General features: G+C 39.9%; 1 protein-coding gene across 2 annotated transcripts in view; it reads left to right on the forward strand.

Annotated features, from left to right (window-relative positions):
- Window positions 1-27,451, forward strand: part of LOC146309648 (vesicle-fusing ATPase) — a 43,480-nt gene extending 16,029 nt beyond the window's left edge. Inside the window, exons 2-21 of one of the 2 annotated variants that reach the window (XM_084744382.1) lie at window positions 8,567-8,652; window positions 11,149-11,248; window positions 11,371-11,410; window positions 11,855-12,021; window positions 12,147-12,254; window positions 13,682-13,757; window positions 14,653-14,808; window positions 15,958-16,157; window positions 16,238-16,403; window positions 19,123-19,197; window positions 19,785-19,972; window positions 21,064-21,159; window positions 21,263-21,419; window positions 22,034-22,167; window positions 22,411-22,557; window positions 23,072-23,206; window positions 23,593-23,706; window positions 24,751-24,806; window positions 25,181-25,238; window positions 26,124-27,451. In XM_084744382.1, the coding sequence (XP_084600508.1) occupies window positions 8,567-8,652; window positions 11,149-11,248; window positions 11,371-11,410; window positions 11,855-12,021; window positions 12,147-12,254; window positions 13,682-13,757; window positions 14,653-14,808; window positions 15,958-16,157; window positions 16,238-16,403; window positions 19,123-19,197; window positions 19,785-19,972; window positions 21,064-21,159; window positions 21,263-21,419; window positions 22,034-22,167; window positions 22,411-22,557; window positions 23,072-23,206; window positions 23,593-23,706; window positions 24,751-24,806; window positions 25,181-25,211 (2,232 nt within the window). In that variant the 3' untranslated portion in view covers window positions 25,212-25,238; window positions 26,124-27,451. The remainder of the gene's footprint in view (window positions 1-8,566; window positions 8,653-11,148; window positions 11,249-11,370; window positions 11,411-11,854; window positions 12,022-12,146; window positions 12,255-13,681; window positions 13,758-14,652; window positions 14,809-15,957; window positions 16,158-16,237; window positions 16,404-19,122; window positions 19,198-19,784; window positions 19,973-21,063; window positions 21,160-21,262; window positions 21,420-22,033; window positions 22,168-22,410; window positions 22,558-23,071; window positions 23,207-23,592; window positions 23,707-24,750; window positions 24,807-25,180; window positions 25,239-26,123) is intronic. The other variant, XM_084744383.1, reaches the window with a different exon arrangement.

Consider the following 27,451-nt stretch of genomic DNA (forward strand, 5'->3'; position numbering starts at 1 on the left):
CGTGAGGGATTCAATTCAGTTTACAAATTTTCAGATGTATTCCTCCATGATTGACTGATTTACTGATTGAGTGAAATGTGAAATTAAATTACCATAAGGGCATATAAACACAGTAAAGGTTCCCATTCACAGTATGGTCACATTGTTGACATCCTCCCTCTCATCCATTAACAATTAACATTCACCCATAAGAGAAGAAAGTCAACTGATTCCTCTCGCTTATATCCATGTCTCTTACCACATCTTGTCTCTGATGTGGAGAAGAGATGCAGCCTAATGATGAACATAACACTGTATGTTTGGCATGGCACTCTGCATACAACTCATCTTCATCATACCACCACCACCACCATACCAAATTTGGGGTGTACTTTGTAAATGCAAAGTGTGCAAATGTGGCAACTGGAAAAGAAAAGAAAGAAAATCACGAACGTTTTCCAGCCCAAGCAAACCCCAAATCTGGCCTGCATGCACTTGACACCATCACACATGATCTGTGTGTGTGTGTGTGTGTGTGTGTGTGTGTGTGTGTGTGTGTGTGTGTGTGTGTGTGTGCGCGTGTGAATGAGGCCTGCATGAGTGAATCTGTACATAGGGTGACCAGGCATCCTGAAAAAATTAGGACTTTCCCAAATTACAGTTGTCAAACTGAATCCTGTCCTTTTTGTCCCGAAAATTAACCGTTACAGCAAAAGATAGTATTAACGACATATGAATTAATGAAAATATTCTGATCAAATTAATTATGTAGGTCATAATTCCTGATTTTAGTTATTAAAAAAAATGTCCTGTTCATTTTTTTAGATATATTATTGAAGTGTTTTCACTTTCACGTATTGTACTGATCAGTACTTGATGTCATTTGACCAGTTTAAACCAGCTGATGGAGAGTGCAGAGACCACTGCTGGATGAATTTATGATAACAAATATCTAAGAATATGTGTTTTTTTAAGCTTCTACAGCTTCATGACAGCAGAAAAGACATTTAAAATAACTGGAAAACACACGTCGCCTGTGCCAGGACTCTGTGCTGCATATCACCTTCAGAATCTGTTACTGATCTTCATAATATTAATAACAAACCGAATTTCACCCATTCTCATCTGGTCACCCTATCCATCTATGTGAATGCGGCCTGAATGCACGTGTCCTCAGCTGCCACAGCTTCGCACCTCAGCAGCTTGCTGCTCTAAGTCCCCCTCCGTCTCAAATACTGTCTTCTGTGCTTCCTCTCTGCTTGCCCACGCTGGCGCCCTCAAGGTCGTAATATTTTTCAAGGTATGTATGGATACACACCTGTTGAACTTTCAGAACGAGCTGCCGTCTTCCTCGTCATGTGGAATATATTTGCTATACCCGCTATACTGTATAGAGGATGTGCGTCTCTGCTTCCAGCCCCACTGCTGCAGGTTGGACAGCTGGTTAGCGCCGCAGGAGACAGACAACCACACACATAGCAGCAACCCTAGAACGTGTGTCACCATTGCAACCAGTGACTGAGTTGCAATGTCTAGCTGGTGATGACTGAATGGAAACGCTAACTCATTAGCATCCATTAATCACCTCCCCTGTCGCACTGCAAGTCAGAATGCCTAGTCTCTGTAGCCCAGAACAAAATGGATGTGTTCCACGAGGAGCTGGCCATTTTGGTTCAGGTGGCGGGTAGTCTGAATACAGATTAAAGTCAGTGAGGTAGATTGGTATTATAGCATATTAGCCAAGTCAACACCTAAGATAAAAAAAGAAGTGATGGCTGATATTCAAGAAATTTAATGATAATGCCATTTTTGTCAATGAGGCAGCTGACAAGTTATTTTAAATTACGCTCCACTCAAAATTTGTGAATATCAAACTGAAAAAAAAAAAAATTAAAAAAGGAGGAGATGTAGTAAAACAAAGGAAAAACTGGAGGCAAAGTCAAATCACCAAGTTTTATTGCAAACCAGCTACCACTGCCTGTTAAAAAAATGAAAACAATGGTGGTCAAATGTGAGAAAATGAAAGCTGGGAATTGAGGTCAAGCCGCAACAAAATGAACACAATGAAAAGATTTCAAGCAAGGAAATATTCTCTTTTATTTTTGTTATTAAATTGAAAAATACAACTGATCACCTTCTCAATCATTATTTCTCTTTTTTATTGAACTAAGATGAGCTTTAATTGCCTTGTAAACTCCGCAGGACGAACTTCATTTAAGCTCAACAGGCAGAAACAAAATAAACATCACCAAAACCATCTTGGTCAGTCTGTCTGCTGTTGTGGCAAACACCAACTCTTTACTTCACCGTGTTAGATGTGAAAATAATTTGGCTCTGCTGGCTGTTTACCTCTCACTCGTCCCCCAGCCCAGTGGGTGTGCACTGTGCTGCTGAGTGTGTCGTTAAATTAACAAAATAAAACGACACAAATCGCCCACTCCTTAAAAAACAAGAGACGATAGACTTAGCCAATCGTCAAATCGTCCAACTCGCAACTATAGAAAGATGGTCCATCCACTGAGTGAGCGTGAACGGGTCGGCCAGTCTGCTCTCACTGGTTAATGTGGACTTCTTTAAGTAACGCTGAGAGTGACCGTACATATTTAGAAGAGCTTGCATTTTCTGCTGTCATTGTTAAGACACAAGTCAGCAAAATTCGCCGGATAATGTTTGCTAACGTGTTTAGGGAATTGTTTTGCCTCCACTTAAGCTCCTCACATAAATCTTTATAATGTTTACAGACAGAAAACATTTTTGGATGCCATTTTTAAACTGCAAGTTTGGCACCATCCATAAATCAAAGAAAAGAAAGAGAACTTGCCTGCGAAACAACATGTTTGTAATGGTGCAATTTCACCAATTTTTAATTTGCAATTTCAAAATCGAGACTGGTCACACTGGGTGGGGCGCAGAGTGTGTGGCCCTCGATGTCAGACTGGATTAGATCATTGTTTTTAACTGTGAAAACTTGTTGCCACTGTAGGAATCCATTGGAACTGGTATAAACCCAAGCTGAGGTGCTACAGATTCCTGCCTATATTATACATTAAGTTGTTAGCAGACTAATCTGGTGCTAACATGCAGGCAACATTAGTCCCTGAGCCCATGAAATATGGAGGACTATGTGCTGAGTATGGAGGTTCATTCATGACCTTAGAAACAGTTACGGGGGGAAACGATCTTAAGTCAAAAGTCCACCTGCGCCTTTAAAATAAAAAAGTTGAGAAAACTCTAAATTTCAAGGCACTTTACTTCAATAGATTTTTGAGTTTTGACTCCTTTGGATAAATTTGAACCTTTGAGTTTTAGAAACCCAAAACTGTTTTGTGAACTCATTAAAGTGAAAGTGAATAATGGTTAATAATTTAATATTTTCAGTTGCAACAAATTCATTTTTAGGCACCCAAATTTTGACAAATCAGGTTCACGGCTCACTGTAAATACTTTTTAATAGAATTTCTGGGGGTTTCTATAAGTCAGAGATTCAAGTTTATCTAAAGAAGAAAAGTAAACTCTCTCAACAAAAGTGTCTCAGTCAGTAAAATGTTTAGTTTATTTCAAAACTTGAGTTTGATTCAAAACTCAAAAATTTAGCGAAGGCACTTTTCTCATCTTTCTTTTTACAGTGTGCTAGCTTTTACCATAGCTTTCGACTGCCTCTCATGGTCTTCATCGGTGATTGAAATTGGCCCAGCTGTCATCACATGACCTACTTTGGGAACTTCGATCACTTTGTCATCAGATGTGATCTTTCTCAGAGGCTCTGAATTCAGCTTCAGAAAAAAAACAGTGTTAATGGATTTTGGAGTCAAGATTACTTTCTCACAGTGCAGTTTCTGTATCAGGTAATTTGAGACCATATCACAATATTATTGAATACCACATCTTAGTTTTAGTTTGAAAAGATTTTATGAAAGCTTGATATAAATGGGTTGTTGGTGTAGTGGAGTTAAAAGTACCATAATTGTTTATATTTGATTTCTTTGAGAGAGCAACCAGACTGACTGTCACAAACTGTATTTCTCAACATACAGTTGAGAGTGTATGATTCTAACCAGATCATCATATATGTCATGACTTTGGGTTTTAAATAAACCGTGTTATGACACTTGATAGTTACTGTTTTCTAGGTTACCCAGATGCTTTCTAGGGTAGCCTACATAGGATGCAGTTTTCAGCCATGGCAATCTTGTATTTGTATTTCATGATGCTTTTGCTCCTTCCTGCCCTCTCTGTCATCCATATCGATCTTTTTTTTTTTCTTTTTTTTTACCACTTTTCTGTCCCTGCTGAAAGTGATATTTCCCATCTCCATTACCATAAAATGTTTTTCAACATGTATCGCATTTGTATTCTGTTCCACTGTTTATTATCCCCCAGTTTATGGCACACTCACGTTATAATTACACTGCGGGACGCTGAAGATGCCTGCTTCTACATTTTTAACTAGCTCTAAAGAGCTTTTGATTTGAAATGTGTGAATTGAATATCTTTGCTCTGACATGCTTCCTAATGATAAAGCATTGGTGTGCTGTATAACAGAAACAGGAAAAAATAAACACATATCTTTAATATATACAGACAACTTACAATTATATCTATATGGTCGTCCAGATAACTAAATTACCATATTCCGAATGACCATATGGATGGAAAGGATTTTTGACTATTTGATAGTGCAATCAAAAATGGGATACGTTAAAGATGCACTGATCAATGTTTTTATATTAACATTGATCAGTTTAGTGTGTGTAATGCAAAAAGGGTCACTTGTATAGGGACCACGCTCACCAGTTTTGCAGAGCACAGTTTGGTTTATTGTTTTATGGCCTGTTTTGGTTCACTCTCACTGCTCTAATTCACCTTCACTTAAATAATAATAACAATAGATAAATAGAAAAAGTTTAGCAACTAGCTGGTGAACACAGTGTAGCATTTAGCAGCTAAAGAGGTTAACATCAGCAGTTGGTGGAGACCAAAAAACAGAGCCAAAAGAGAAGAAGAAATTGTGATGAGCTTTTTTTTTTTTTCCTCGACATTTCATAGACTAAAGGAATAATCACCTAATTCTGGAATAAATAAACAGATTAATCGATAATGAAAATAATTGTTGCAGCCTTACATGACAGTTTTGAGTTTTATGTGAGTAGTTACTGAACTAAAATGTGCACATCTCCTCCCAGACATTATTTAAGTGGCCATGTGATTAAGATTTTTGAGGCTGTTGTGTTGTTGTTCTGAATTGCTCGTTGTAAGTCAGCCCTGCTGTATAAGATAAGAACTCTTGCTGATTCGATTTGGGAATAAAAATCCAAACAGAATCAAATATCCGTCCAGTCATCATAATGAAATCCTCTTTTGGGAAATAAATACGGCTAAAGGGATGAAGGGATGGAACAGAAATAAAGGGGAAGGATTGATATTTATTGTGAAGTGAAAGGCCCCTTTAAGGCTTTGCTGACACATTGGTCTCGCTCTGTCTCACCTCTGTCTGGTCAGACTACAGGGGAGCAGGTGATGTGGGCACGATGCCAGCACTGCAGTGTTTTCCACCAGTTTGTCTCTCTGTCCCTGTTCTCCCAGTTCCCCTCTCTGTATCTACTGTCTCCTCAATTTCCTATACAAAAACACTGTATAATATTTTGTACACTACTTATATTTTAGCTCTTTTGATGCTGTGTCTATCCCCCTGCATCTCTTTATGTCTAATTAAGCTTAAAACCTCAGGGTGCAGCAATCACTTTGATATTTGTCTCCACGCATGATAACTCAAGAGAATTTTTTCAGCCATCTGCAGGTGGTTTTCTTTCTGCTTCAAATCTCAAATCTAATTTGACACCTTATCTCATTTTGGCAATCTATATATATTAAAATTCATTCTGTAGAAAGGAAAGGAAAATATCCGAACTGTTTGTACTTCTGGGAAAGATGTATTTGTGCAGAAAATTTTGAGAGACGCTTAGGCAAAAGAATGGTTGGTTGGTAGATTTTGCCTCTGAACTGGATCTGAAATTTCACCCATGAAACAGTTTTTGTTTTCTATGCATAGCTCCTCTCCTAACGAAGAGGCCTGACGATTTAGCTGCTAAATATAACTGCATTTATGTGCTATGCTGGCAGCTGATCAAAGGATATAAATGCTGATTTTAAATTGCTGCAGCGGGTGCAGCTCTGCGAGTAGCAGCCAGTGTTTAAGTGCCTGCTGGTCATGGATTTACACTCAGTGTCCAGAAAAACATCTACATACATCTACTGTTGCAAACAAATGGAAGGAATGATTCGTTATGGATCAAATGTCAATGTAAAAACAATATGACAATATATAGTGATGAACCTATGGGGAATTATCACCTGAATATGCAGCTTCCCTCAGTTTTGCAGAGCTTTCTAGTGAGTTTCAGCTCACTGTTTAGCTGTCTGGCTTCAACTTTACTGATCTGGTTCAGTCTCATCACTATTATAGCATCGTTTTCATCAATGAAATAGGAGCTCTAAAAACCCACTGTACACGTGAAGGGGGCGTGTTCTAACTAAAACCAGGTGCTGAGTCGCTCAAAGGGCGAAAGTTTCAACAGTGTATGTCGGCAAGCTGCTATATTGCATTAGTTATAAATGAAACACTTCAGCCGAAGCAATACAAAGAGCAAATAGGAAACGCCGAGGAGCTTTACCCTGTCAGTGAGTGCAGGTCTGATGTATTTACTGGAACAAATGACTTAAAACTGTTTGCAGCAGAGTAACCTGTGCTGCCTCGGAGGGACAGCGCCATTCATGGCTGTGATAAATAAACCAGCAGTAAAGCCTGATTTATCGTCCGTGGCTCTGCCTGATCGCTTAATGCAGTTACCATGGTTACCACTTCATGTGCTCAGGCTGCAGGGATGTGCACAGGAATTCTCTATCTGCTGGAACTCGCGGCTCATCCTTGTACCTTTCTCTCCTGTGCTGCAGAGATGGTTGTACTACAGAGGCTGTTCAATAGGTGCTGAAGATAAGGACATGGCAGCGTGTCCTTACGAGAAATTTAACATATTCAAACCTGTCTTACCACACCTGCAAAGTAGTAGGAGTCTCTCTGAAAGACATGGTTCAAATGGCTGCATTTTGTAATAGGAAGTCAGTTTAAATTTTTTAACAGATAATAAATAAGCAAGGCCTTTGATGCACAGGTGGCTTCTCTGCAACATCATCAAAGACCCCAAATATTATCTGTCTGTCTCTGACCCTCTCGTGATTTAAGTGCTCAGAAAGCTATGAGCCATATCCCCTCTTTGCTTTATCACCTTCTTTGGTCATGTTGAAATGTTGCCAGTATTGATTCTTCACTCACTTTGAGAAAAAACATCTGATACAGCGATTAATTTCCCTTGAGTCGTTGCTGGTTCTGTTTTTTTTCCCCAAAGCTGCTTCCTGCCCGTTTAGCAGCCTGCAGATGCTGAATCTAGCTCTGAATCTTTTCTTTACCCTGTGCTAATTTAAAGAGCTGTTTTCTAATAATAGAACCGAAGTGAAGACTTCTTAGACTTCTGTATCACCGCAAAACATAATGCAGGATGCAAGTTTTCAGTCCTTACCGATGGTGCACTTTTAATTTAACAAACTGAATTTGGCACAAAAGGGCTCAGACAGCAACCACAGCGGTTAAGGCCCAAATACACTGAAAGCATCTGACACACATTTTGCTGGAGAAGATAAGGGTGATTTCCCCCAGTGGTCTTTCATTTTTTATCCCCAGTCTGCATGTGTTATCACTGCCTCTAGTTAGACTGAATAAATGAAATGCATTTCCCATGCCCACCAGTAGATGGTGCAAATTAATTAGCCAAGCTAGCTATTTTAACGAGACATTATGGATGGCCCTAAGTGGACTGAGTCACGAGTGAATATGTTATAATTATTATTATTATTATTTATTTTATTTTTTTTATTATAGTAAACAAATAATCAGTTACATATAAATAGCAACTTTTTCATAAAATACTGCTGGTGATCAGTGAAGAAGGGAGGAACAGTACTTAAGTTTTTACATTGAACCAACTTGAAATGTCTTACAGTTTGCAGTTGCAAAGAAAAATATAATGGATGTGTTATAATTTTAACAGTTTTGGCATTTTCGTGAAATTCAGTTATATTTATACTGTGTTGGAAATTTAAAATCCTAATAACTGGACACAGTTTACATCTAAATCACTGATTTCATCTTAGGCTGCACATTCGCTCTTTGACCGTACACAAAATATTCAGTATTTTGTTAATGCGGAGAGTAAATAATGTTGCTTAGTATGTGAAGCAACAAACTTAGCTGAGACAACACACACAGTGATTGCATTTTTTATCAGCCAGAATAAAACCCACCGCCTATTGCAGGAAAAAGACTTCATATGTTCAGATGGTGAAAGTGGGTGTTTGTCACGATCAAGTTAACATTTTTCCCCTTGCTCTGATGTTTTGCATGCTCAGAATTCATGTTCATCAATAAATAAAGGCTAAGACAGAAAGACAAAAATCTCTACTGGACTATAAAATGTTCAGTCATGCTCACTGTAATTTAATCATTGCTCCTTTTTCTCTATCTTTCTCTTCACAGACCATGCAAGCGGCGCGATGCCCGACAGATGAGCTGTCGCTGACTAATTGTGCTGTGGTGAGCGAGAAGGATCTGCAGTCAGGACAGTGAGTAGTCATTATCGCCTACTCATCATTGCATTTGTCAATACAGGCACGCACCTGGGCATCTCTCCAATCATTTCTCATCTAACCAAACACCCATCAATCCACTTTATCTCACATCATTCATCCAGAAGATGGTTCTTAATTGGATCAACCATGTGTCTTTTTTTTTTTTTAGTGTGTGGATTATTTCCTCCCTGTCAGACCATTCTGTGTGACTGTGAAATAAAACCCTTTCGTGTTGGGTTTGCACTCTGCAGAGTTAAAAGCATTCAGATACTTGAGATGTCATTGGGCTGATGCTTTTATCTCTTAGTGTTGAAGCAAGAAAAGATGATATTAAAAAACAAACAGTGATGAAGGGACTGAGCTGCTGACAGACAACAAAACAACATTCTGGTTGTAGTAGCAAATGTATATAAGAATGTGCGCAGGCACTGTTGCATATAAAATAAAAACACATTTAAAAATTTAAAATTGTAGCGTTACATGCAACTACATCCTATTGCGTCACAGCATGAATTGTGACACACACATTAGATTCCCACCAGAATCACCTGTTATCATTTTGTTATTCAACACAGTAAAAGCACACATTATACAACACCTGACAGGTCTTAGAACAAATGTGAAATCTGAGTTTGTCCTATAATTTTGCTGCCATGGCAACTGCAGCCTTGTCTTTATCATACAGTGCCACCAAGCAGTGATGTCTGTGCTGCCAGTAGTGTACTGTGCACACTCAGTTGTCTTAGAAATTTATCAATGTGGAATTTTCATGATTGAAAAACAGATTTTCTGGCGTCAGTGTAAACAGCGGTTCATATTCTCCTGGTAAGATATCGTATTTTTAAAGCTATGACCAAACCAACACATGAATTTTCAAAATGAAATCTTTCATTTCTAACAATATATAGGATGTTTTTGCTCAACATCTGTTTCCACCTGAAGGCAGACTTACAATAAACTATCTTGATGAGCCTTGTTGGAACAGGGGTCATTTATGTGAGAAGAATGGACTGTATCCTAGTAACCAATGGAGATCAACCAATCACAAATCTTCAATAATGCCCCCATGAAACCAGCCAATTAAATAGTGCTGCGTGGTCTGCAAACACACTGATGTATGTCAGAGACGTGACCTGGAGAACTGCAAAAACATCAGTGGCATATTTGATTGAATTAATTAAAGCTGCCCTAAATATTTTTAGTCAACAATTGTATTATATTTTAGGAAGGCTTTTAACACCTTGGCCAGGGAATACGGATGAGAGCCTTTTGGCTAATTTTGGGATTTTTGTTTACCATGTGTATGTAAAACCAGAGAACGTGTCACCAAATTCTGTGATTTCCTTACCTCTGCTGAGCTTTTTACTCTGTTTTGGATAATTTTCTTGATTTTTAAGCAGGCAGCTACCTGTCCAGCACCGAGCAGAAGACAGACAAAGTTAGCAACTAGCTGCTGCACATAGTGAAGTGTTTTAGGCTCATATTTCTCTCAAGAGTTGGTGGAGACTCAACCAGAGCAAGATGGAGAATAAATATTGGACTTTTATTTGTTAGGTGGTAAGAAATACAACTTTTACGAAATGCTAATGTTGCTCCATGTCTATTGGATGTGTAAAAGGCAATTATTTAGCAAAACATTAGCCATGTCATGGAAATGAAATCAATGAATGCAACTTTAATCCATACACAGTAACTCTGGGGAGGTATAGGCCTACAATCAACATGTCACAGAAAGGTATAATAAATAAATAGGTTAGTTACAGGGGAATGGCATGGCAAAAAAACAAGAATAAAACTGTAGATGAATGTAAAAGCTGAGGTTATGCTGCCTTCAAATGGCCTTGTGATTATGATATGGGAAGCTGTCTACACATCTGGTTAAAACTGGCATTATACAACTTTTCAAGCAATCTTACTGTCTGAAACAAATTTCCAGTGTCAGAATAAATGACACAAATGAGAGTTTTGCTGTAGTTGAGGCATGCTCCTGTCATCCTGATTGTTTGGTGTAAGGTGGTCATTAAATTCAGTCTTTGTCATGAGAACACCATTGCTAAGCAACGGCAACATGACAACCAAAACTGTAAGCATCTAGAGAATGATTCGGTAAGTGAGTAGGTAACGTAATGCAGAAAATGCAAAGGCATAATCAAAATTACAATGTGAACCTGCCATTCACCGAAATATGGACTCCCATGGCCTCCACCATTTCTGAAAACATCACCAAACACATCAGAACTATCAACAGCTTTCAGAAAAAGTGTGGAGGTTGTGAGCACCGCAGGAGGTGGGTGTTCTCAGTGAACACGGTAAACAAGACTCCATCTGAAGGCACTGTTGAACCGCAAAACAGAGTGGAAAAGAACGTATCAGACCATGAAAGGTCAAATAAGATAAATTGGTTTGAAGGTGAGTCAGCAGTGTTACACTGCATATAGATGGATGTTTCACCTGTGATAACCAGAGTCCAACTGTCTGCTGTCTCTGCAGACACGTGACCGTGAAGACCACGCCCAACCACAAGTTTGTGTTTACAGTCAAGACCCACCACACTGTGGCACCTGGAAGCATCGCCTTCAGTCTGCCACAGGTACACACACACACGCACACGCACCCACACACACACAAGCACTCCCACACACATTGTTAATTCCCAGTTGCTGTCTTAATTTCAATATGTCTTTATTTCCTTTTCACGTCTCTCTCTTATAGAGGAAATGGGCCGGTCTCTCCATCGGCCAGGAGGTGGAAGGTAAAACATTTGTCATTGAATTGCTGCACATGATGTTTAACAAGCAGTGCATCTAAGGTGTTATTCTGTACTTGACATTCACCACGCCCTGCTTCAGTGCACATAAGTTACAGCTAGCATAGCAACTATTAGGAACTGGACTGTTTACCTTGAATAAATTAGAGATTTCTCTGGATTTGACTATTGTTGGAAACATTTGTGATAATGTAAGTTCACAGCTGAACTAAATATGTAACATTTCTTGAGTTTTTAGATATTTTAATGCAGAAATGTTAGAGCAAGAAGGGGTTTGACCTAGGTATGGTTAATTGGCTGTATCTGTCCTCAACCTGAGTGAAAGATTTTGCATGTTGTGTTCAGTTGCTCCTTGCTGTTCTGGTCTATACTGTCAGTCTATCGGCTAACTTGAATTTCTGACATCAATTTATCAATCTGTCTCCTCAGTGTCCAACTACAACTTTGACAAGTCCAAGCAGTGCATTGGCGCCATGACTATCGAAATTGACTTCCTGCAAAAGAAGAGTACCGACTCCTCCCCTTACGACTCAGACAAGATGGCTGCCGAGTTTATCCAACAGTTCAACAACCAGGCCTTCTCTGTTACCCAGCAGGTTCTCCAAATAACAGAAACAAACATACTAATACACAGACGTGGAAGCACACATACATTTTGCCTTGTCCTTGGCTCTGTAGGTTTTCTGATCTTGTCCTCCTCTTGCTTGTCTCCGTCTCTCAGCTGGTGTTCAGTTTCTGCGACAAGCTGTTTGGCTTGATGGTGAAGGATATCGAGGCCATGGACGCCAGCATCCTCAAAGGAGAACCAGCATCGGGAAAGAAACAGAAGGTACCCGACCACACACAGAACCCGAACTAGTAAAATCAAAAAAAAAGTTGAGAGTGTCACAACATTCACAAGCCTTTCTCAAATTAGGCTTTTATTGAAATGAGTTATCCACCTTGTCCTGTTCAGGAAGGGGGTTTTCTCCACTAAATGGAGATCTCTCATGGTAAACAGGAATGCTGTCACGTTGCTACTGAAAGCTCATTCTGATCCCTTTTATTTGGAATTTGCACGTCTTGCCCTGGTGGATTTTATCGATCCTATATTTCATTGCACCTCTGCTCCATTCTCCTCAATTTAAAAGCCATATATATTTTGGATAAGCAAACATAGCTCTGCTACTGGACTAATGTGTTGCTGCTTCTCCTTAATTAAACTCAAATAATTAGAGAATCAGCTTGAATATGAATTGCTTTTGAGAAATTTAATGGTCTGAATATCGTCTGGATTTCTAGGACCATCAGGCATTGGTCATAATAAATCAAGGGGATGGAAGCATCACAGTGGTGTACATCGTTAAATGATGTGTCATATCTGTAATATTTACTGCTGCAGCTTAATGACCTCTGGTGAATAATTATTTTTGCATTAAGCCTCATCTTGATCCCCATATACACCCATAAAGTTATTACTATCTGACAACCGATGGCTTTGCACTATGGAGAAGCGTCCCTACTCCCCAGTTTATTACATCATTGTGCTCATTACTGATTCATGCACATTAATATGGTATGGTAATAACAAAACACAAACGCTCCAAATGCAGAGATGTGATACGTACCCTTATACAAGACACTACAACTTCATCAGTTCATAAAGTACTACAAAACCTAACATGCTAGATATATAATTATTGGTAGAGATGTTGTTTCAAAGTCAGAATTGCTGAAAATTGTTGTTTTTAGATCCTTTTATTCCTGTTTTTATCTTTTTATTCTTGTTTTTATTGTACTGTTCTTGTATTTTATAGGTTTTGTCTCATTTTTCTTTTTATTTCAGTTTTTATTTCAGTGTAATTACTCTTTACTCTTGTTTTTAATCATTTTATTCTATTTTTTTTTATTTCATTTCTTCTTGTTTTATCCTTGTATTTACATTTAATAAACAAATAAAGCATGGTATGGCTTAATATCTTAAATGAATGAGGGTCCTCTCCCAGCTAATGTTTAAATCAGTAGATGGAGGGAAATATTTTTACATCATCAGAGAATCACAAAAAAAGATGGCCTCAGATGGCAGGTGATCTCTGGGGCATCAGTGACTAACCAGAGCTGTTAAAATAAACAATGAACAAAGCACATCAACAACTTTTATCCTGTTTGATCCCATTAAAGCTTTTAGCCAAACGAAGGATGCTGATGAATAAAAGTGTAGATCTGCCACTTCTCTGAATAAAGACAGATTGACTATGTTTCTGTTTTCTCTAACAGATCGACATCGGGCTGATGGTGGGGAACAGCCAGGTGATTTTTGAGAAGGCGGAGAGTTCATCCCTCACACTTGTTGGTACGTTCCTCAATTCTCCCTGCAGGTTGCTGATATTTCCCAAAACTTCTGAGGGCCTAAATCAATAAATGTGTTTTCTTAATGTGTTTATTTAAACATAACATAACATAACAGTTATTTTAATGCTGTACAACTCACCATGGTAGCTTCAGGGTGCTGCATAAACAACATGAGGATCATGGAGACGTCGTGCAACAGTCTCATATACATTTCCTCCACAGGGTGGCAGTAAGAACACAGTAATACAATACAATAATTCTCTCACTAACGGATCATCTTCCACAGATCACCTCACAAGACCCCTGTTTACTAAAGAACAGGCCAAGAAAGACTTATAGACCAAATCTGGCTTTTATTCTATGGTTTTTAATTCATTTTTAAACTCCTCAGATATTCCCTTTACCTTTCCAACATCATGAAACATGGTTTGTTTTCAGAACTATTCAGATCTGCTTCTGTCCTCTTGTAGCCACTCGCTTTAAGATATACTATAACTGTTATTTTCTGTGTCAAGTAGTTCCTTTATCTATTGGTGGAATGTAACTAAATACATTTATGCAAGTAACTTTACTTAATTATGATGCAGAGCTGGAGATTAAACTATCCAACAGTTTATAAAGTAGTTAAAATAAGTTCAACCTTAAACAGCTACAGCAGTAAAATGCAACCTACACATTAATGCAGCTGTAAAATTAATCCACCGTCATTTAATAATAAAACACTGACATGGAACATTTGACCGCAGAATTTAAGTACATTTTGTTAATAATACTTGCATACCTTTACTTCAGTAACGTTTTGAATGAAGGACTTTTACTTGGCGCAGAATGTGGTGTTTTACTTGAGTTAAGGATCTGAATTCTTCTTTCACCTCTGCCTTTATGTGTCTTAACAGGTAAGGCAAAGACCAAGGAGGCACGACAGACAATCATCAACCCAGACTGGAACTTTGAGAAGATGGGAATTGGAGGTCTGGACAGGGAATTCTCTGACATTTTCCGCAGAGCCTTTGCTTCCCGAGTCTTCCCTCCAGACATTGTGGAGCAGATGGGTGAGATACCCCCTCTTTCCTCACTCTTTTTTGTCACTTTCAAGACTTTTACTATGGTTGTTTTGTTTTTTACATGCCTCCCTCCCTGTGACAGCCATGATCTGAGGCATTATGTCCTTGTGTGGTCCATTTATCTGTGCGTCCCATTCTATATCTCAAGAACGCCTTGCTGAAACTTCTTCAGATTTAGTCCAAACATCTCCTTCAACACAAGGATGAACTGATTGGAATTTAGAGGTCAGAGGTCATGGTGATGTCTGTCCCATTCTTGTGAGCGTAATATCTCAGGGACATCTGGACAGAATAATACCCAGACTGGCTGAGGCTGCAGCCGAGGGGCCCGGTGTGTGCAAGGGCCCCCGGACTGGTCGGGCTGTTTTTAATTATTTAAATTTTGCCAGAAAATACACGTAATACCTTTATTAAGTCTGGACGAACATGGATGTGAACTGCAACTTGAACGGGTCTCGATTTTTGACATCCACTGTCCTTTTATCGGATCATTATGAGACAATTTGTCATTATGTCTATATTTTTCTCTGTTTTTCTGAGATCAGAAATGTCTCTTTGTCCTCATACAACGTACATGTAATGCAGGCACTTCAATTTGTTCTCGCGTTTTACTGCAAATATATTGCTTTTTCGCCCAACAAGTGAATGTAATTACTGTGGAAAATGTATTTTATATTATGGATCAAACATCTGATTTGGATAACCTAACCTCGCCAGTAATTTTGTCTAGTGCATCTTTCCCACGGGAGCGAAATGTAATATACAGTAATACGATGGAGGAAACAGGGTTAGTCACAGTACAATGGCAGCTATTTGTTTTCATACCCACACGCACACACACAGAGCAAGAGACAATAATGTACAATTTATTCATTGTTTTCATGATTCATTTTATTAACCTGGTCTCTTCTCCCTCTGGCTTTGAGCACATAAAACTTGCATATAACATGCATACATCTTTTCTCCTTCCAATGTCTCCCTCCCCCCGTCTCCTGCCTTGTCACTGCTTTTTCTCCTGACTTCTTCCTTTCTTTCTTTCTTCTTTCTCATTCTTCTAACACTCTTCACGTCTTTTGTTTCTGTCCTCCTCTATGTCTCTCTGTCTCTTCCCTTTCCGCCCCTCCTTCTTTGTTCCAGGGTGTAAGCACGTGAAGGGCATCTTGCTGTTTGGGCCTCCAGGTTGTGGTAAAACACTGATGGCCAGGCAGATTGGCAAGATGTTAAATGCCCGGGAGCCAAAGGTCGTCAATGGCCCCGAGATCCTCAACAAGTACGTGGGAGAGTCTGAGGCAAACATCCGCAAACTGTTCGCCGAGGCAGAGGAGGAGCAGAAGAGGGTGAGAGACGCTCAGTGTATTTTTTTCACCTGTTCGATTTTAAAAAAACTTCATCATTTTTAAACACAACTTGTCTCCAGCTGGGAGCCAACAGCGGCCTCCATATCATCATCTTTGATGAACTGGACGCCATTTGCAAGCAGAGAGGCACGGGCGCCAGCAGCACGGGCGTGCACGACACCGTGGTCAACCAGCTCCTGTCAAAGATCGACGGCGTGGAGCAACTTAACAACATCCTGGTCATCGGTCAGTAGCATCCAGAGTTATTATAGTTTTGGTTTTTTTTCATTTGGTATTTTTATTTTTATGTTGGTTTTCAGTTACAATTTATTTTACACCACAATAATAAGAAATAACAGGCTGTGCTTTGTATTAAATTAGACAAAAAAATAAAAATGAAACTTAAAAATTGTGGAAGTAGAGGAATATTTTGTCTATGGGTGACTGCACAGACTCGTTGTAATAATGTGGGCAGACAATGTGATTTGATCAAAGAAGTAGGCATCAGTCTTGGCTGTTCTGCCAACTGTATGAGACCACGCAGCCAAACAATGTGTGTCTCAAGTAGCAGATCTGTGATTTCACTTTAGTTTACAATGCAGTTCTGTTGTAATGTGTCCATAATTACTCCCTAATAAGTCTAATAAGCATCTCATAAGTGCAGCTTTATTTGCCAGGGGCGAGATTTACAGAGTTCAGAACAGGTGTTTCAGTACAAACATAACACTTTGCACATTGCACCACTGCCTCCTCATGCTTGTTTTGTTGGACCATTTTATTTTAATTTCATTTCATTCATTGGCTAAATGTTTTTTCACACCTATTTTAGTATTTGGTTTAGTTTTATTTACTTATAATAACCTTGGTAATAACCTGATTTAGTGTCCTCACCAGCTGTATGATGTGATATGATTATACTGACTGAGAGCAGAGCATACTTGTGACCCATAGACTCAAGAGTCCCATAGGACTCCACAATCTGCAACAATCATTTGTGAAACACTTGCACATCATTTCCGTGAAATGTGCCCCAGATTGTGAACGATCCAGTGATGTTTATTTTATGTGCGTATTTTCTGTGTGAAATGACATTTTATGTTCCATGATGATTGAAATGCAGTTTTTGCGCACAGTGTTGCCATCATCTGAACAGTTAGTGACGGGACTCCAGTTCTACAGATATTGGAGAATCTGGACCAAGCAGCACTGCAGCTACCCTGGAGGCACTGGGTAGCCCAGTATCTCACTGACTCATTATATAATTGGGCTTTCCTTCAATTTGTCGCCCATTCTCTGAACATAGGTATGATGGCAAGCTTTGAAAATACTACATTTCAGCAGGAAATATGTCTACTGACATCTTAGGCACAGAGACAATGGGCCTCATGTAAGAACATTTTTGTACTCACATCTTAAACCTCTCTTACTTTTTTCTGTGAGGTTTGTTTGTACGATCAGTGTTGGAGAAAATAACTACTAGCTACTTCACAATGAAACATAGTTAAACTACATTTAAAAAATATATAGCTTGTCTACTTTTAAAAAGTAGTTCAACTACATGTCTACTACTACATGTAATTACCCTGACTGTACAAGTGTTCCAAGTCAGATTCACCAAACTCTGTCAACTAAATTGACTTGTCGTACATCGCTCACTTCAACTTGATGAGTGCCATCTGTTCACGTGCAGCTGTGCGCTCCTGAGATTTGATCATTAGCGTAATCCACGTCCCTGAAGTTATTATATCAGACTGTCTGCTCTGCTCCATTTGTGGGCGAGTTTCATCTATGATAGTTGGATAACAGGACCCAAAAGAACTTGCTAAAAAGTGAAGATAAACCGCCAACAACGTTTCATTAGATCAACGCCGTGAAGAGTGAATAGTTTGACATGAAGTCAGACAGTGGACAGAGCAGAAGCTGTTGGAGAGGCAGAATGTCTAAGTTGCAGCAACACATATGCCAAACTTTAAAATTAGAAAGGAAAGTTTTTAAACCTGCCTTGACATTTTGAGTTTTCTCAAGTTTTTCTGTATTCACTATGTAAAGGAACTTTATACACAACCTTTATGGGACCTTGGAAAATGCTTAGAACATGCTTAGAAGTTCAGTTATTCTGCAATTATTATCCTGAGTGTAAAGAACAGTGGGCGGCCACTATGCTGCACCCAGGGACCAATCCCAGTTCTAAACCAGCTGATCAAGGACAATGACAGGAAAACTAACCTCACACACACACACACTTTTTGATGGTGGGGAAACTGGGAACCGAACATGCAAACTGCTGGACTTGATATCCACAAAGCAGATTAGAAGAAAAATTATCTCAGTTCTTTTATAAGCATGATTTCTGACTTTATTTTGGAATATACCAACAGTAGTATTAATATCTATTCAATCTTTGATCCTTTGGTTCAATAATGTTACTGTAATGCAACAAAATGGACCAATGTCCCTTGTAAGTGCTGGAAGTTCTTTTTGTGGACGTTCCTGGATGGTACGTGACTCCTGGTCTTTAGGAGACTGTTGAACTCACAAGGTCATTTAGCGACATGACAAAGAGGACATCTGGGAGGGTAAACTTAGGGTCCCCTGTTGGTCATATGAGAATGTTTCGCCCCAGATGTCCTTTCTGTGATTTTGCAGTGTGACCATAAATTACAACTGGGACATCCCCATGTAGGGAACTTTGAACTGCAGCACTTCCATAACCAAAAGAGGATGTTTTAGGAACATTCCCAATGTTCTGTAAAGGTTCAGGACATTCATCACCTTAGAACTTTTAAGGAATGTTATACAAGGTCTCCAAAATGTTGTCTCCTATGTGGGGATGTGTCATATCTTCAGTTGCATCTTTTGACTCCTTATAAGGTCCATTGTATGGATCTGCACACACAGTACAGTATCAAAAAATATATAGTCAACATCCATAACACAGTCCTGCCCTCTGCCTCTTTCTCTGCAGGTATGACCAACAGGCCTGACCTGATAGATGACGCCCTGATGAGGCCTGGCAGGTTTGAAGTCAAGATGGAAATCAGTGAGTGTTCAGCTCCCTCTCTTTTTTTCTTTAGAAAAACTAATCTTGACATTGTGGTTAAAGTTAGTATCTCTCATCCTCATCCACGACTGCAACGTGCTGAAATATCACCTTTTTGTGTGAGGTAGTTTCTCATGAAATGTGCAAGTGAGAAGTTTTATATAGTTTACTTGTGGTTTTAGAATAAAACAGAAGTACTGATGAATGAATATGATCACCAATCGCCCATTTAAATGGGAATGGGTTGCCTTTTAATAAATGTCATATACTTTTGTTAAAAAGGAAAGAAATCCAATATACAAATTTTACTTTTACCTTTCCTGTTAAAAGAAGGCCTTGAAATTGTGGGGATTTTATCAGTGAATGGTTTGGCAGTGTGTTTTCTAAACAATACATCAAGCTGATAAAGCAAAGTGGAGCTGAATTGAGTCTGAATTTTCCCTTTTACCTGTTTATTACCTTCTTGTCTGCTTCTCTCATTCACTCCAACCTCTCAATACTCATTTCTTGCCTTTCCATACCCACGGCCATCTCTTCCTTCCACCCCTCTTCCTCTGGTCCTCGCCACCTCACCATCTAACTTCCAGGTCTGCCTGACGAGAAGGGGCGCGTCCAGATCCTGACCATCCACACCAACAAGATGCGAAGCTTCAACCTGCTCGCTCCCGATGTCAACATCAAGGAGCTGGCAGTCGAGACGAAGAACTACAGCGGCGCAGAGCTGGAGGGGCTGGTCAGGGCCGCTCAGTCCACCGCCATGAACCGGCACATCAAGGTCGCTGCACTTTCAAATACACAAAGCTTGCTTTAGGGCTGGGTTGGGATCCTGTTTACAAGAGTTTAAAATGTTGTAATAACAGCCAACAATGATCCACAGAAATTAAATATGCAAACTCTTTAAAACCTTGATTTTCAAACTGTGGTACTGTGGTTTTATCTTTTCTGTATTTTTGTTTCAGTCTCAGCCTGTTATGTGGTCGCAGTCATGCATGTAGCACACACATATGTCATCTATGATTTACAAGATGAACTGTGATGGTGAGATAGTGAGCAGAAGTAAAATAAAAAAGTACTATTGTGGCTCCAAACTGGAACTATTATGAAGAGAAGTGCAGATCAGGGAGACAAGACTTTGAGCAGCCGTGTTGAAAATGAAGTGGATGACCAGGGAGGTGTCCACAGCAGCTGACAGCACCAAACAGCCCTCTGTTGAAGCAGGACTTATTAGGAATAAACCTGCCTCTTGTCTTTGTCCAACTGTCCATAGCTGAATAGAGTGGGCTTAAAATACCGTATTCTAACTTTGAACATAATGGTGGTACTTGAACGGCTAAATATTTTCTGAGGTGGTACACAGTGTAAAAAGTTTGAGAAACACTGAGCACACACCACTTCCTGATAAGGACTATAAAAAGTGGTTGAAAGCCTCAGAACACAGCGGGTGGACAGGGAAGTGGCAAGAAATCGACACATCTAAGGGCGTAATGTACTGCTTTGTGTGCTACCAGTTTCCTCCTCGAGCTGAGAAATCTGGCTTGTTTTGCATGGCTGTGTTACGTTGTGTTAAATTGGCTGTGACACACACGGACAGTCAAATAAAATGGAAGACGAAATTGGTTTCTATATTTCCCATACAACTTGATAGTTCCTTTTATTAAACTCCCCTGCCTCCTTAGTGCCCGCTTTTCTTAAAAATATCGAAAAATGCAAAAATTAGATTTATTTTTCTAGATTTCTCCAGACCCATAGAGAATATTATGACTGTTTTTACAGGCTGAGTAGTTCTCTCTGTGTAGAGTAAACTGAAGGTATGTCTCTTAAACCCGACAATGGTTTGATGCAGTTATCTGTTATATTCCTTTCCAGGCTACATCTACAGTGGAAGTGGACATGGAGAGGGCAGAGAAGCTGCAAGTCACCAGAGCTGACTTTTTGGGATCCCTCAACAATGACATAAAACCTGTATGTACCAGGTCTTTTAAAGACTGACTGCAGAGTCCAGTGTAATCCTGTCATATGAAAAGGCAAAACACAGTTCCTAACACGTCCTCATATTGTCATCCAGGCGTTTGGAACAAACCAGGAGGATTATGCCAGCTACATCATGAACGGCATCATCAAATGGGGTGATCCAGTCACTCATGTCCTGGATGATGGAGAGCTGCTGGTGCAGCAGACCAAGAACAGTGATCGCACACCACTGGTAGCTGTGCTCTTGGAGGGTGAGAAACTAGAAACACACAGAAAACGAATATTAAGACTTCAGTAACTTTGGTGTTTTTTAAGCTGGACCAGGCCTGGAATTTCATGGTAGGGGGAGGCTGCTTACCTTAAAATAATGAGTTAGTATCTTAAATTGCTCGATTGATGCTGGACCAATTAAAAAATATATATTCTCCCCATTAGTTACTTAGACAGAAACACATAGAAAAATAGGGTCCAGGTGGAAAAATAATGAATTTACCTTTTTGTCCAGACCAGTGAGATCAGTGCAAAGATTTACACCAATTGCAGAGTGTGCATCTTCATTTTTATTCTTGCAATTAGGTTACTAGCAGGTACCAACAGTTTGATCTAGTTTACAACTCCTTCTGTCGCATGGACACAGCCAAAATGGACGACCATCCCCAGCCTCACACGTGTGAACAGATGTGCAAGCTGGTCCTGATGTAGATCCCTCCGCGGTTAGCCTTAATGGCTACGTTCTGTTTTTTTACTGTCAGTCAGACAAACATTTGAAACGATTTTGTGTAAAAATCTTGTTTATTTGAAAAGCTTACACACATACAAATACAAACACGTGCAGGCAGTGAATTGTCCCCCTCCTCTCCCGCAGGTCCACCCCACAGTGGAAAGACAGCCTTGGCAGCTAAGATTGCAGAGGACTCGCAGTTCCCCTTCATTAAGATCTGCTCTCCAGACAAGATGATTGGACACTCAGAGATCTCCAAGTGCCAGGCAATCAAAAAGGTAAGAGCTGCAGTGTGTTTTAACCCTTAGAGCATGCCAGCAAACAATGAAGCATTTGCATTTAAATAATAGCTTATGTAACTATTTCATCTGGTTAATTGCTTCTGCCCTTCCACCACTGACTCCTCCCTTTGTTTTTTTTCCATCCATTAATGCCTTCCTGCATCCTCCCTGCCTGTCTCTCCATTGTCCTTCTCTTCACTCATTCGTCCCTCCCCCTCTCCCTGCCTCCCTCTGTTTCAGGTCTTTGATGATGCCTATAAGTCACAGCTCAGCTGTGTGGTGGTGGATGACATTGAGCGTCTGCTGGATTACGTCCCCATCGGACCTCGTTTCTCTAACCTGGTGCTTCAGGCTCTGCTGGTGCTGCTGAAGAAAGCTCCACCAAAGGTCAGAGTGCATCTGCACCCTGGAGACATATTGTTACAGACTATATTGTTTTTTACATTTCTCAAAATGTGGACTATTCCTATAAGACAAATGTATAATATGTAATAATCAGACAGTAACAAAGCACTACCCCATATTGTTTTATTTTTGGTTTTAACTTTCTATTTTTTTTCCCCTGTTTCTACACTGATTTCCTTTCATTATATTACTGCATCATAATTTTGTGCATTTAATTTAGCTTTATGTGTCTTTGATTCAGAATTTAACTTTTTAATTAGATCAACAAAAGCTTGAACAGTTTATTTGCTCATCTCAGAATTACCGAACCATTACCCCAAAAATCTGCTGAAATGAAAATCTGCAGTGTGCCTGTGGTTACAGCTCTATTAGTATTGTATTTTTTGAACTCGTGACTTTGTGACTGGACAATTAACCTTCACTCACCACAGAAAATTGAATTTCCCATGTGGCATAATTAATAAAGGACAAAACGAGTCATCTGTTCCTCCTGCAGGGCCGGAAGCTGCTCATCATCGGCACCACCAGCCGGAAGGACGTTCTGCAGGAGATGGAGATGTTGGACGCCTTCAGCACCACCATCCACATCCCCAACATCTCTACTGGGGAGCAGCTAGTCGACGCCTTAGAGGTATGAATACACACACGCACGTACACACACGCACACACCTACATGCATACAATCACAGGTCTTTAATGTATTCACTGCATTCAGTTGCTTGAAGGTAAAGATGCTCACGATTGTGCTTACACGCAAGGACACACAGATGAATGGGGTGAATTAAACATAACCATCCCCCATTCTCAAGAGCTCATATTCATGCACACACTCAGCCTTGACGTATTCCACTCTGTAACATTTGTGGCGCACATCAGGAAAAACTACGTTCACCTCAGTGACTGAAAAAATGTGACATAATTAAAAGGGTGTTTTCAGGGGCACTCTTCCTTTATTTTGCTTTTCCGTTGGAGGTTTTGAGGGTAGAATTTTTTTTTTTTTCTTTGTTGTCGCTGTAGCTGCTGGGGAGCTTCACAGACAAAGAGCGTGCCAGCATCGCACAGCAGCTCAAAGGGAAGCGAGTCTGGATCGGCATCAAGAAGCTCCTCGTGCTCATCGAGATGTCGCTGCAGGTATGAAGACAGTAACAGCTCACAAAACACCACACATCAGCTGTGATGGGACCTTTGAGGATATATACTACATTCTTAGAACTAAAGGTGCTGACTAGAAACACTGAGGGTTCCTTGGCTTGTCTCCATAGGAGAACCCTTTCTAGTTCCTGAAACTTGGTACCCTCTCAGAGAGTTCTACCTATAAGACAATATTATATATATGTATATACAGAAGTATTTCAACAATCATTGAAGAACTCTTTCTACCAAAAAGGTTTCTCTGGATGAAAAGGGCTCTCAAGGGAACCCTTAGTCTTCCAAAGAGCCCTCGACAAACCCTTTCTTCTTCAAAAAAGGGTTCTTCAGAAGCAAAGAGTTGTGGATTGTGCAGGTCTTCAGAAAGAACCCTTTGAAACCTTTATTTCTAAGAGTGTGGAGTCTTTCGACGGGTTATGAGCATGTTTGTTCCTCCTCTGTGGGGCCAGATGGCTTCCTGTTGCATCTCTGCTCACAAGATCAGTGTTGGGCAAGTTACTTTCAAAGTGTAATGTATTACGTATTACTGTTACTTTACAATGTTACTGTTCCTTTTCTATCAATTGTGTGTCGGAAAAAAGTCTTCATTCTGCAATTTTAGATGTTCCAACCACACCAAAACCACCTGATAGTCCTGCAAAGAAATAGTCCCACATGCAAACCCCCATAAAGCCCCAGTGTGTGGTTTTCACACCGCCAGATGAACACGCTTTAACAACATGCATGTGCAAAATGCAGGCATCTAACATGCTAATCATTATAAACACTTTAAAACGTCTCCATCTGAGGGAGGGAGACAGTTTCACTGTCTCCAGTCACGTCCACAATCGTGTCACTAGATAACAGGGGATGGTTAGCTACTATTTCTGCTCGAGTGGTCCTTCACAACAGCTTCAGCTGCGGTGGCTGGCAGATTTCTGATGTGGCTGCGTGGCCCCATATTGACTTTGTGCTGATTATTTGCATTACTACTGTCAACAGACCGTTCAGTCTCTTTCTGTCTCTGCTTTCTCTCACTGTCTCTAGATGGACCAGGATTACAGAGTGACCAAGTTCCTGACTCTGCTCAGAGACGAGGGGGCGTGAGTACAACCGTTCTGCACCAATCACGCTCAACGTTATTGCTCATCAACAGCCCCCATCCACTTAAACCTTCTAATTTTATTCTCATCTTCAGCCGTTTTGTTTCTATTCACTTCCCATTTACTTTCCTTTATACCATTATGTGTCAGTATGTTATTTCCATCAGCATCATTGACATAATATAATATGTTAAACACAGCTCAGTAGTGTCCCAGAAGAATAGATATTGATTTTGAAGACTCCAGTCTTTCCACACTGCACACCCACACAGTAGATGTCCCCATTGTCCTTTAAGAGTGCAGAAAAAGGCTAACAATCAGTGACTTCTTCCTACCAACCATTGACCATAACGCCTTTATTTTGCAATCACCAGGTTGAATGAAGGCGATCAAATCCGAATTTAAGCTGTCGGTCGCTCTCGCTGTGTACTGGTAAGGTCAACCACAAAGCAATGAGATGTGTGCCTGAAGGTTAGGAGCATAAAACCTGTAGCTTCCCAGTTAGCTAATAGATTAGCATTTACACATTTATTCTCCCACCACCTAGGATTTTGAGTGCAGTAGCAGCTTCAAACAACTGTTTTAGTGTGTGCAGTATATTTTACATGGAAAGCATTAACACCAAGGGTACAGATTTTTTGTTTTGCATGATTCATTTCATTTCAATTCATGTCTCACTCATTTGACAGTTTAAAGAGAGACAATGTAACTTTGGAAAACAGTGTCCAACAATGTCCAAAACCCCAACAGTCTGAAAAATGTCCAATTAGACCAACAGCCAAAAACAACCCCAAAACAAATGCCCATTGCTCTGAAAGCCAATTGCTCTTAATTTATGCAAACCTGTACCTTAACTGACGACTTGTAACTAAAATACGCATGTTAACCCAAAACCATGATATGTGACCAGCATCATTTAGCTTTTTATCACACTGACAGTGAATATTCATGCATCTTTTGTGCCTTAAATCTCAGTGTGTGTGTGTTTTTGTTTTACAACCTGCTACACAATAGCTTTACTGGATTTTTGAACTTTGCCTCTCACAGGATCAAGATTGGACTAGAGTTAAAAGCTCAATGAGTGATGGTTTTTTGTGTGGCTGTCTTCTTGTTTTATAGCCCGTTAAATCCTGCTCATCACTTTTTGTTTTTCTCGAGACACCGCCCAGCGTTGTGCTGGTGTTGTGTGAGTACTCTGGAGTTTGTTGCTAAAAAAGGACCCCTCTTAAGTAGGAATTCTGTTGAGGGGGAGCGGTGCAACACAAAAGAAACTTAAATGCTCTTGTCTTTCTTCTTCTGCTGTTTCGTTTTTTCTAGTGACCGCAGCTTCTATGAGTAGAGGAGCCCGAGGAATGGAGCAACCATCTCGCCATCGACAAGCCACATGTGGGACAAAATGAGGGGGAGGAGAAGAAGAAGAAGAGATCTTCCTCTTTTCCGTCCGCCCAGTGATCCATCCGTCTGTCTGTCTATCTGTTTAAACAAACACCTGGTCAAAAAGAGGAACACACGAGCCCTCTTTATCTCAGCATGTTTCTGATATCACTGTCTCACTGTCCTGCTCATCCACACTTTCACTTACTGACATATCGAGCAAACTACTGTTACAAATCTGTTATCTGTAAAGAAATTGCAATAGATGATTGTAAAAAGTGCTGTTTTGTGCATCGTGCGTAAAAAATGACCAAAAAAAAAAGAAGCCATGTATGTTTTTTGCTATAGTATTTGTTGTATTTGTTGCATATTTCTCGTCCTGCTAAAGATAGTTATTGTTAGTGTGATATGTATCCCCACAAACACAAGCCGTAGAAACAGAGTACATCCAAAAAACTGACCCAGAATATTTGAATATTTAAGATGTGAATCTATGAGAGGCTTTTAGTGAATATATAGTGGCTGTAAAAAAGAAGCTGTTCCATGTGTAAATGTAAACCCTTTAAATATAAAGTATGTATCTTGTCCATGTTCTGTAAATAGTATATATAGACAAATTGCAGTATATCATGAGAATAATTTAAAAGATCAGTCTCAAGTCTATTTCGTACTATATCAGTATGATTCTTCCTCTTCCCTATTGCTCTGGAGATGTTGACTTTACCAGGTTACTGTTATAGTGAAAGTAAATGTTGGATTGTTGGCCTGTGGGTCTGTCTGTTTTGCGTGCAGTACGGTTCAGTCTAGCTAGTGTAGTTCTGGCATCATCAGTGTTACAGACAAAAAATATAATATTCTGCACTTTGAACATCCGAAGACTCTGAAGACCTTTATCTCGACTCGAGCTTGTGTCCGCTCGTGTGCATGTGTGGGGAACTAAATGCTGCATGTGTTCATGTGTGTAGGAGGCAGCGTGGGCGAGTGTGTGGGGGCAGAATGTGCTGTAGGATGTGAGCATGCGTGTGTTTTAAGTGTGTGTGTGTGTGGAAAAACCAGGTTTAGACAGTTGGTGGTTAATTTGTGGGTTTTTTCTCATGTCATGTGTTCAGTGCTTGGTGTCCAAACTTCTTGTTTTGTCCTGATCATTGATGATGTGTGTGTGTGAGAGAGTGTATGTGTGTGTGGGCGTGTGCGTGTGTGTAAATATATATCAACATGCAGATGTATTATTGCAATAAAAAGCACAGATGCACAAGAAAAAGAAACCCCAA

The sequence above is a fragment of the Lutjanus erythropterus genome, chromosome 19 (assembly GCF_056507025.1).
Source record: "Lutjanus erythropterus isolate fLutEry1 chromosome 19, fLutEry1.hap2, whole genome shotgun sequence".
In the NCBI taxonomy this organism is placed as follows: domain Eukaryota; kingdom Metazoa; phylum Chordata; class Actinopteri; order Lutjaniformes; family Lutjanidae; genus Lutjanus; species Lutjanus erythropterus.